The 10812-nt window shown below is 54.5% G+C and overlaps 1 protein-coding gene across 3 annotated transcripts; it reads left to right on the top strand.

Annotated features, from left to right (window-relative positions):
* Window positions 1–400: 400 nt before the first annotated feature.
* Window positions 401–10020, top strand: PDK4 (pyruvate dehydrogenase kinase 4). Of its 3 annotated transcripts, none has more exons than XR_006353196.1 (12): window positions 401–811; window positions 1370–1511; window positions 2518–2589; window positions 3334–3518; window positions 3628–3714; window positions 3979–4056; window positions 5209–5285; window positions 6546–6644; window positions 6801–6911; window positions 7245–7358; window positions 8249–8502; window positions 9798–10020. XR_006353196.1 is itself a non-coding variant. In XM_043965556.1 (11 exons), exons 1-11 carry the CDS (start codon window positions 670–672, stop codon window positions 8390–8392), a joined length of 1251 nt encoding a protein of 416 aa, XP_043821491.1. In that variant the 5' UTR covers window positions 401–669; the 3' UTR covers window positions 8393–10020. The 3 variants fall into 3 exon arrangements, 1 of the variants encoding a protein (XP_043821491.1); XR_006353197.1 differs by having other exon boundaries at window positions 8249–8510; XM_043965556.1 differs by having other exon boundaries at window positions 8249–10020.
* Window positions 10021–10812: the final 792 nt, after the last annotated feature.

Raw genomic sequence — 10812 nt, 5'->3', positions numbered from 1 at the left:
CGAGACCTGGGTCTCAGGTGATCGACGATTCCCCGCGCCAACACTGTCGCCCAACCTCAGCACCGCCTTTCACGTGCCATTGCGGGAGCCCAGCCAAGGTTCCACGGGTGGGGCTGTTTACCCCGAACCAAAGATCTCCTCTAATTGGCTGCTGTCAAAGACCGTCCCAGCGCAGACCAATGAGTGCGCGTGGTCCTCTCGGGCCCCCAGATTGTCCGGAGGTGGGGGGGACGGGGAGGAAGCCTCAGGCTCCAGTCAGCACCTCGCGCCGGAGAAAGAGAAGGAGGGGCCGAAGAAGCCTCTGGAGCCGATTGGTGAGTCTGCATTCCAGGCCTGCCTCTCGCTGTGGCGTCACAGAGCCCCGTGGGCGGGCCCGAGTTTCGGGGTACCAACAAAAACTCGGGACGCTGACGGTCAGCCAGAGGCGGAGCGGATAGACCTTTTCTTGGACGCTGAAGTCGTACTTGAAGATTAAGCGGCGGCTGGTGTTGGAAGCAGGAGCCAGACCCGTGCACTGAGCGATCTGCAGGAGCCTGAAGCCAGTGGGGTCCGAGCCACCTGCCCACCACCTTACGCGCCCCGAGCAATCCCAGGAGGCCCCGACCTCCCGGCCCCCGCAGCCTTCGGAGCCCGCGCCTTCCAGGTCCGCCGCCCCAAGCCAAGCCCAGAATGCGGGCTGCGCGCATCGTGCTCCGCGGCGCCGCCGGCCCGTCTGCTGCGGCTGCGCCAGTGGCCCCGATCCCGCGGGCAGTGGAACGCTTTTCGCGCTACAGTCCGTCCCCGCTGTCCATGAAGCAGCTGCTCGACTTCGGTGAGCCGGAGCTGGGCTTGGGGTGCGGGACACTGGAAGGAAGAATGTGGCGGGAGGAATGGAGCTGCGGTCCCTGAGGCAGACTGTCCTAGAGAGCCCCGTGCCCCTTCCATTCCCATCTCTCGTGCGCCGGGGAGCTGGTGCTCAACGGCAGAGTGACTTGGGGAGGGGGGGGGGGACACAGGGTGAGCCTCCTCCCTGGACATGGTCCACCGCGGGTCCATTCTAAGGCTCGGGTCCCCGCTGGGGAATCTTGGGGTGTGGACGGAAAAAACCTGGGTTGTGTGGAAGGAGCTAGAAGTTGAGGGGCACAGCCAGTGGAAAGAGGGGGCGGGGACTTTGCCCCACTGGCGTGCTGGTAGGCCGTCAGACCCTTCGCGGTATCCTGCTCACCAAAGCTTGAAGATCCCAGCCTGTGTGTGCCCAGGGGTCTGTGGTCTGGGTGCTGTTCACCCTGCAGCGTTTGTTCAGGCCCCAGAAGCAAGGGCACTTACAAGCCACTCCCCACTCCCTCTCCCTCAACCCCCAAGAAATAAACTAGATCGTCCCGCCCCCCAGGCTCAGACAACGCTTGTGAGAAGACCTCTTTCGCCTTTCTGAGACAAGAGCTGCCGGTGAGGCTCGCCAATATCCTGAAAGAAATCGACATCCTCCCGGATCCTCTGGTAAAGACCTCCTCCGTGCAGATGGTGAAGAGTTGGTGAGTTCCTTCAAGCCTGCCTGCTGGGGCCCTGCCAGTCATTCCGGGTCGCTAAGCTGGGTCTCTGGGGGCCTCTGGGCACCTCTGGCCTACAGTGAGGTCGCCAGGACCTTCCCCATAACGGTGCCAGCATGGTGCCCACGATGGGGGCCTGGCACTAGGCCCTGCACACAGCTGGGGGGTTGACAAGGTTGATGCCATTGACATGGCACCAGAATTGACCGTAGACCCAGAAGAGCTTTCAAACTTCTTCATTTTACTGAGGAGGAAACTGTGGCCCGCACAGGCTCAAGCAGTAGCAGAGGGAAGAACTAGGCTTGGAACTTGTACCATAATGTCCCCAGTTAGAAGGTGAAGAGTCTGAGAAACATCGTCCCAAAGTGAAATGCTGGACTAGACCAGAAGAAAGCTACTGCCCCAGGGCCTCCCTCAAGGGACAGGTGTCCCAGCGAGAGGCAGACTCCACTTCTCAGGTTTTCTCCTCTGTGGCTCCACAGCTAATATCTGTCCCCTACCCCCAACTTGAGTCTCTTGGAGAATTCCTGGGGAGATATCAGGAGCTATCTGAGAATGCTTGGATACACTGTGCCTCCCAGAGAGCCCAAGGGGAAAGTCCCCCAAATTCCAGTCCCACCTCCAGGCTCAGGAGGCCTTGTAGGGGCAGCCCTGCTACCAGCGCCTCCCAGCCGTGTCTCGGTGGAATGAGAAAGCTTTAGGTGGAAATCTGCAGGAGGAGCCACAGGTTGGAGGGCAGTCAAATGGATGCCAAAGAAGGTGCCCACCCAGGGACACAAAGGAGCCCCCCTTCCCACTCTGTACTCCAAGGGGCCCATTCGGAGTGTTCAGTTCTACCCAGAAAGTTTTCCCCTAGAAGCCTCAGTCCCACTCAGGACCCCTTTTGCTGCCCAGAAAGTTGCATTGTAGTTTTCAGAACTTCCCGCCAGCAGGCTTGCTTTTTAAAAAGTCAGATGCATTTCACTTTTAACTCCAAGCTTTTCCTTCTCAGGTACATCCAGAGCCTCATGGATTTAGTAGAATTCCATGAGAAAAGCCCGGAGGACCACAAGGCTCTGTCTGAGTAAGTGACCTTTTCTGCTGGGAGAGAGTCACTCAGTGGGTTCCCCTCAGGTGCTGGTTCATGCTAGACCATGTGCTGGGCATTGGGAAACACTGCCCAAACTCTTCTGGGCTCTTGGATCCAAAGGCAGAGACATTTAGGCCATCTGGGGCCCCAGTTCTGTCCTCCACACTCCCACTCCCACCTTGGAAGAGGAGAGGGGTGGGTTTTCAAGGGCTGGGGAGTGAATTCAAAAAGCCTTGTGTTGAGCTGTTGGCTGGGAGGAATAAGCAGGTATGGATGGCCTGGCTTTCTTTAGGAGGCCCCAGTTGGAGACAGGAAAGCGCCCTGGTGGGTAATATTTCCCCCCGGACAGTGATCTGTGGGTGCTTAGGCCAGAAGTGACAGGGAGGATCTCAAGCAATGGCTGTAGCCAGCATGGAGGAGGGGGTGCAGAAACCGCTTGTTCTGTGAGTGTTGGGATCCTCCTACAGTGAGTGACCTACATCTGCTGGCAGCATGGGCAGCCAGTCCTGGGGGTGTCACTGACTCCATGAAGTCAGCAGGTCCCTCTGGCCCATTCTAAGAACCGAGGCGCCCGTCCTGCCTCAACCTCAGGGCTCAAGGAGGTTAGGAAGGATATAGGCTGAGGGACAGATACAGCTCCCGCTGTGCGGCCAGCCCCAAAGCCACAGGTGGGCCCACACCTCTGTGATTGGGCCAAGGAGACCTCCTCGGGTTCTTCCTAACCCTCTGCGGCTTTAGTTTTGTAGATGCGCTGATCAAGGTCCGGAACAGGCACCACGACGTCGTCCCCACCATGGCCCAAGGCATCATTGAGTACAAGGATTCAGGCGATGTTGACCCCGTCACCAACCAGAATCTCCAGTACTTTTTGGACAGGTTTTACATGAACCGCATCTCTACACGAATGCTAATGAATCAGCACAGTGAGTGTCATGGCTTCCCTAATGGGGCAATTCAGAAAAAGGGACTTGGGAGGGAGGCACCAAATTCTCCCTTGTCTAATGACTGCGTCAAATCCTCTCCTTCCAACAGTCCTCATCTTTAGTGACTCAAAGACAGGAAACCCGAGCCATATCGGAAGCATTGATCCCCACTGTGATGTGGTTGCTGTGGTGCAAGGTAGGAGCGCCAGGCTCTGGCCTGTGGGGAGGGTGGGGAGAGGGTTCTCTCTGCCCTGTGACCATCCCGGGTGCCTGAGCCCTGAGCACTGCCATGTTTGCCCTTTGGGCCACAGTGGACAGCCAACAGCACAAAGCTTTAGACAGGCCCTGCAGGGCAGGGAAGACTCCCCAGCGGCCCCTAACAATGCCACCTCGGGGGATGCAATGGCGAGCCCCCTGCCTTTGATGCTGAAGATTAAGTGCTGGACTTTCTCTGCTACAGATGCCTATGAGAGTGCCCGGATGCTCTGTGACCAGTATTACCTCATTTCTCCTGAACTGAAGCTAACACAAGTGAATGGTAAGATCTATCATGGACACTCATGATATGAGCCACTCTCTCCCACAATAGCTCTCCCACCCCATACCCACAGGAGCAATGACTGGAGTACCTCCGGGGGGGGGGGCCCAAAGGGTCACTCGAGCCTGCCAGTCCCCATCCTTACCCTTCTGCCTTTGAGCTCCACCCCCCCCCAGCCCTAGCCCCGCTGGGGAGAGCCCAGCTTCAGTCTAAGCCCAAATACCTTTCCCAGTTATTTGGGGGAGGGCTCGGCTCCAGAGGAGGTCAGCTAGCCCTGTAGCCAACACGTTAGATGTGTACCCACTTCTTTGAAGAGTGAGGTCAGAGCATGAGGATTTAGGCAATGGGTGGGCAAGCAGAGATGGATGACTCCAGACAGGCTCACAACCCGGAGTGCATTCGAAATGACTGGGGGTTCTGGAACCTTCAGGCACAAACATGGATTCTGGAGTCCTGTCCAGAGCTCTGGGGTCAGAAGCAAATGAGGTCCAAGTCCCCAGCTGGAAAGACAGATCCATGTCTTTCCAGAGCATAAAAGAGAGGTCGTTTCTTCTCTGTACAGCAGTCTGCTGGTGAGATTTACACCTGCCCTGCAGATGGATTTTAATACATGGCTTCTAGGAAATTAATAAAGCCTCAGGTTTTGATATTGCAAGTGAAGAATGAAAATGTGAAACCAACCAGCATAGGGTTGTTTTCTCCTCCATCGTGGTCTCAGAGGCAGTGTAGGACAGTGGACAGGGTTGGGTTTGGAGTCGGGACAATGGGGTTCATGTTCTGTCTCTGATGGTCAGTTGTAGCTATGTGACCCCAGGCACATCCCTTCTCAATACCTCACAGAAGCTTCAGATCAGCTCTGCTTTGCCAGAGGAATTTTCCACCTTCAGAGCTCTCGAGCTCATCCTCTCAGTGTGTCCCCACCCACCACAGGAGGTCCAGTGCCTGCAGGCTCTGCCCATCCTGACTTGACTTTCTGGCCTCCAGACCCTCAGATAAGGAGCAGGTGCTTCCTCCTGCTCTGGCCAGGGTATTGGACAAGGGCAACAGTGTCCTTGCCTATGCGGACCCCCATTTAATGGGAGTGTGGTTTACTCTGTTTAACTGCAGCCCCTCTTTTCCAGTTCTCAGATGGCTTGTTCTCTTTCTTCACAGGAAAGGTGCCTGGCCAGCCCATCCACATCGTCTATGTGCCCTCACACCTTCATCACATGCTATTTGAGCTCTTTAAGGTAAGACACCCCACCACCAAAAGGATTGACCTCCTTCTCCAAAGCGTGCTGGGTGCTCCTTAGTGCTCGTGATGCTCTGTCCCTTGGTCCTCACTAATGCCCACGTGTCATTCCCAGGATACTCCTGCAGGGCCTACCCCCGCAGCAGTATTGCAGTCATCCATCCGTCTATCCAATCACCCATCCATCCACTCTCTCCTTCCACATAGAACCTCCCAAATTAAATACCTCATCCTTGATCCAGGTACTGGTCTCTGGATGGGCTTTAGGGATTTCCTTTTGGTCTAAGAAAGTCTGCCTTCCTGGTGTGGCCAGATATGATCAGCTCTAGTCAGGTAGACTTCAAAAAAATAGAAAACTTTCCAAGCAGTCCCTCCACTGGACTGATGGAGGGGAAGCCCAGGGACAAAGAGGAACCCATGTGCTCATCCTCTCCCCCACCACCTCTGGACGCTTCTGGACATACCTCCTGTGGAAAGAATGGCACAAGAGATGTTCTCTTCCCCAATGTGCCTGGAACCTGGGGTGGCCAAAGCAGAGGCTGTGCCCACCGGAGGGAATGACGGGAAAAGTGAAAACTTCAGCCTCCAGTTTTGTTTATATCAGGCTCCAAATGTCAGTGGTGCGGAATTCTTGCTCCCTCCCCCTTAACTGACTCGAGCACAATAAATCCGGAGCTTAAGCTGTGCTGTGGATGCTGAAGGGATGAGGAGGTGGCATGGGCTGCTTCAGGGGCTGTTCCAGGAGCCATCAAAACTTCTGCATTTTTTCTTCCTCAGCAAATTCTGTTCATGCTTTAAAAGCAAATATTGAATCAGATCAAGTCGTGCAGAGCTAACTCCTGAGGAAATTTGGGGGTTTTGCCACCTATTTTTTGACCGTCAGCTCCTCCAAGCACAGCAGGATGAGAGGAAAAGAAAGGGAAACACACTCTTCAAACACCTCCAGTCCTTGTTTATGAGCTTAAGTTTAAAAAAAGATTCACCAGAGGCCCCTGAATTATTTTCCCTTCCCTGATTAACCAGGTGAAATACACCCGCTGGAGCCAATGAGTCGTCCTCCCCTCCCCACCCCATCCCCCAAGAATAATTCCTGCCCACCTGGTGCTGAGATTGCTTTTAACTGTTAGTGTCTCTGAAAGGGGCTTCTCCCTTCCCTCGTTCCCTTCATCACAGTAGACTGACTGCCCTGAACGCTGCTGGGGGAGCTTTGGGCCCTAGAATCTCGGGAGTTTCAGGGTCTCCTTGGCTGTCTTCCCAGAATGCCATGAGAGCCACCGTGGAGCATCAGGAGAGCCAGTCGTCCCTCACGCCCATCAATGTGACTGTTGTCCTGGGAAATGAAGACCTGACCATCAAGGCAAGTGGCCAGTCCCTTCCTCTCCTGGCGGGTGGCACCAAACTGAGTCAGTGACCAAACATCTCCTGAAGTCTGCACTGACCAGATGACTTTAAAGGGGCTTGAGGCAGTTTGGGTGGGGGTCGGGGGCATTGAGTGTTCTCCCCTTTTTTGTAGATTTCAGACCGAGGGGGTGGTGTTCCGCTGAGAATAATTGACCGCCTCTTCAGTTACACCTACACCACTGCCCCGACCCCGGTGATGGATAATTCCAGGAATGCTCCTTTGGTAAGAGGCATCTCCCAGGATGGGTGAGGGGGAGGGCAGTGGGGCACTGGCAAGATTTGATAAGCAGAGTCACAATTTAGGGTAGAGAGTGAATGCAGACTCTCCAATCCAACTCCCTCATTGTAGAGGGGATTAGGAAGAAGGGCTGCAAAAAGAATAGAAAGGGGGCAGCTAGGTGGCACAGTGGATAAAACACCGGTCCTGGATTCAGGAGGACTGAGTTCAAATCCGGCCTCAGACACTTACTGACCGCTGATCCTTAGCTCCCGGCCTTCTGGAAGGGGGGATCCCCTCCTCTCTCACCATGTCTCTCTTTCTCTGCCCCCACCCCAGGCTGGTTTCGGGTATGGCTTGCCAATTTCTCGTCTCTATGCCAAATACTTTCAAGGGGACCTGAATCTCTATTCATTGTCGGGGTATGGAACAGACGCGATCATCTACTTAAAGGTACAGCTCATGGGAACCAGCGTGTGAAAAATAACCCTTAACAGCCACCTTCATCCTGTTAAAGTGGAGGAGCAGTCACCCACCTGAGCCAGGGACGTGGTGCCCAGAGGCTTTTCATCTGTGCTAGGCTCAACTGTTGCTGCTGGTGCTCCTTCCTCCGCTGAGGTCACCTGAATGTGACTCCGAGCATCACTGGAAAAGCTAGAGCTCATGCTAATGAAAGTCTGTCTGACAAACAGCAGCTCAGATTGCCCAAGGCTTGGATCTGACCCTGCCAGGGACTTACTGGGAGATAGGGGCACATTGTGGCTGAGGGTGACACTTTCTCTACTTCTGATAGACTGTCCCAGTTGGTGAATGCCTCCTCACGTAACACATTGTAAAAAACTCCAGGGTCCCATCCAAGGCCTTCTCTACTTTAGCTCCCTCTCCCCAGCGCCTCCTACTAGTGACTTGGCCTGGGAAAGGGTGTCTTTGGAGACCCAAGTACAACCCGGAAGCCGTGGGGGTGAGGAGAACCGGTAGATAAAACCAGAACTTGGTGGTCTAACTCTGCTAGGTGGTTGTATCTCCGCCGGAGGCAGCCACTGGACCAATCAGCTCTTTTCACGCTCGCTATTCCTACAGATGTTTCATTAATCATCTGTTGCATACAACGAATGAATGAATGTAGACTTGGGTGCTTAGCACTGAGGTTACACACAGAAGATCCAGTCCCTGCTCTCAGGGCGCTCCTCTGCTCATTGGGAGGCCAGAGTAGGGGAGATTTCAGCAGCCGGGGAACCTGCAGCAAAGCTGAGAGTCAGACTGCATGCTGATAAAAGCAAGAGGCTTACACCCAAAGCGCCCTGGGGTCCCTGCTGATGCGTGTGTGTCTTCTCCATGTGCAGGCTCTGTCTTCTGAGTCCATCGAAAAGCTCCCCGTGTTCAACAAGTCGGCCTTCAAACACTACCAGTCAGGCCCAGAGGCAGGGGACTGGTGTACCCCAAGCAAAGAACCGAGGAACCTCTCCAAGGCGAAGGCGGCCATGTGAGCGAGGCTCCCTACACCATTGTTTCCAGAAAACATGGGGCCTCTGAACTTTGGGAGCAAAACCAAGCCCAACCTTGATCAGAACCCTGGTCAGAAGAGATGGGCACGTGTGTGAGTGTGTGAGTGTGTGTGTGTGTGCACGAGCCCAGGACCCACTGCATGCAATCTGTTTGTGTGGAGGGCCTGGCGAGGAGGGCGCTCTGGGCCCCATCATCCCTGCCTAAACCTGGCTGAGGAGAGGGCCCCGCACCAAGGGCTCCTAGACACCCCACTCAAGCCCCCATTGCTCAGCCCCAAGGTTGGTGGTTGGAAGAGCAGGAGCGAGCTGAGTTTGCCAGCAGATCCCCTGCTTACCACCCTTCAGAACACCACAAGTTAGGATCGCATCCCTGGAAATGGACACGTGGTCCTTTAGCCATTGTAGTGATGACCCTCGGGGAAAAGGTGGGCAGCCAAGTCCGCACCAATGCAGATGACCAAGAGAAGAGCAAAACCTAGCTTGGCCACCATCTTGTAGCCCAGGTAGAGGAAAGGGCTGGAGGGGCTCTTCCCCTGCCCAATGTATTCCTTACCCTTCCTGCTCAGCCAGTGGCCTGTGTGGGCATGTGTCCTGAGTGTGCAGGAAGTCAGGACGTGTGGGAAGGAGAGGATAGAGGCCGGAGTCTCACCTAGCAGAGGCCAGTGAGTGCTACAGGGAGAGCCAAGGCAGGCCCCCAGCCCATCTGCCCGGGTTGGAGATGTACTTGTGATTAGGGTAGGCTAAGCCTCGTGCACGGAGGATGAAGGTTACACCGAGGGCCATTGTAAGTGGAAGGGTGTGCTGGGGAAGATCAGATTCAAGGCTGTGTTCAGATGCTGGTAGATTCATTGTTGGGGAGTTGTGCTGGTCAGGATATGGAAGTTGGATAGAAAGAGAAAGAGCTGAGAGTTCTCCCTCAGGACAACCTCCCTCTGTGCCCCAGCCCCTTAACTCTGCTGGTCTCTGTCTGTGGACAGTGGGCAAGGGAGCAGAGCTGGACCCACTTGGGAGAACACAGGGGGCCATCGAAGCCCAGCTGATGGGACAGCTCCACTCTGGGTCCTGCATACTTGTCGGATGTGACACGAGTTTGCTGATGGTTCTTTTTGGCTGCAAAGGGTGCCAGACACCCCTCCTTACCCTAGAGTTTGCAATTTGCTCCTCATAAAGTAGTGGGCTGAGTTCTGGCTGGCACAGACTCCCTTAGTCAAATAGGTGCTAAGATAATTGGGGGGTCACTCTCAGGCCAGGGGAAACCTCACTCAGGAGAGAGCAGATGGGGCAGTCGTCCCCAGCAAGGGGCCTCTTCCTTCCAGCATTGGCCCGGTGCAGCCAGAGCCGAGGGTACAGGTCTAGCCCCACTAAAGTCCCTGCACTCTGATTTCAGCTTTATGCCATCACCAAAGCGGTGCACGTGCACCCAATGCACAATGAGGGGAGGAAGGTCTCGGTCCAAGAGCTCCAGGGCCAGGGACTGACTGACTGACTCTGGCTGACGGGACTGCAGACCCCGAGGAGAATAGGGTACAACTGTAAAGTTACCACTGTGTGAAGTAAATTTTGTACATAGGAATGTGACACTTTTATAATAAATATTTTTACTATAACAATTACCATGGGTGTTCTTGGGCCCTGAATGGGGGATATTGAAGTTATTGGGGAAGAGAAATGACATTCCCCCATTGGAAATAGTCACCTCCATGCTGTTGCTCCCCACACCCTGCCCTCACAGCTCAGACTCATGGCCCAAGCTCCTGTCCCTGGCTCCTCTGGATGCCCAGCTACCAAACCTCCCTGCTGTGGATGGCATCGTCGTCCCAAAGAATCTCATGTCCATGTCGGTTATAACCAGCACCTTCTAGTTCCCAAATGTCCAAAACAGGGCTCCTCTTTCTCCCTAAGCCCCTCCCTCCTCCAAATTCTCAACTTCTCTCCTGGGCACCCCCACTTTCAGCGCCTCAATCATCCTCGACTCTTCCCTCTCCCTCACCCCCACATCCAATCAGTTACCGACTCTTGTTTCTGTCTCCTCCACAATTTTCACTTCCATTCCTGTTTGTCTATCCACATGGTGACTACCCTAATTCAGATATTTGCTCCCTCAAGCATCGAACATCACCTCCTTGTTTCCGGTCTCTCCCTCCTCACAGCTGCCCACATCATCTTTCTAAAGCCCAGGTCTGACTTTGACTTTCCCTTGCCCCAAAATCTCAACGCAGCTCTCTAGGATAACCTAGAAAATCTTCAGCCTGACATCCAAAGCCCCTCCCAGTCTGTTTCTTTCTCTCTTTTTAAGTATTTTATTATTTTCCTGTTACATATAAGGATAGTTTTCAACATTTGTTTTCACGGGATTTTTAGTTCCAATTTTTTTTCTCCCATCGTCCCTTCCCTCCCTCCTC

Source organism: Dromiciops gliroides, chromosome 5 (assembly GCF_019393635.1).
Source record: "Dromiciops gliroides isolate mDroGli1 chromosome 5, mDroGli1.pri, whole genome shotgun sequence".
Lineage (NCBI taxonomy): Eukaryota > Metazoa > Chordata > Mammalia > Microbiotheria > Microbiotheriidae > Dromiciops > Dromiciops gliroides.
Note: the sequence above shows the minus strand (reverse complement) of the source record. Positions and strands in the feature narration are given on the sequence as shown.

Excerpts from the sequence above, each read along its gene's own strand:
- PDK4 (XM_043965556.1), top strand. The coding sequence starts at position 670 with ATGCGGGCTGCGCGCATCGTGCTCCGCGGCGCCGCCGGCCCGTCTGCT. Across the intron at positions 812-1,369 it reads GAAGCAGCTGCTCGACTTCG|GCTCAGACAACGCTTGTGAG; the intron begins GTGAGCCGGAGC and ends CCCGCCCCCCAG. Across the intron at positions 7,359-8,248 it reads ACGCGATCATCTACTTAAAG|GCTCTGTCTTCTGAGTCCAT; the intron begins GTACAGCTCATG and ends CTCCATGTGCAG.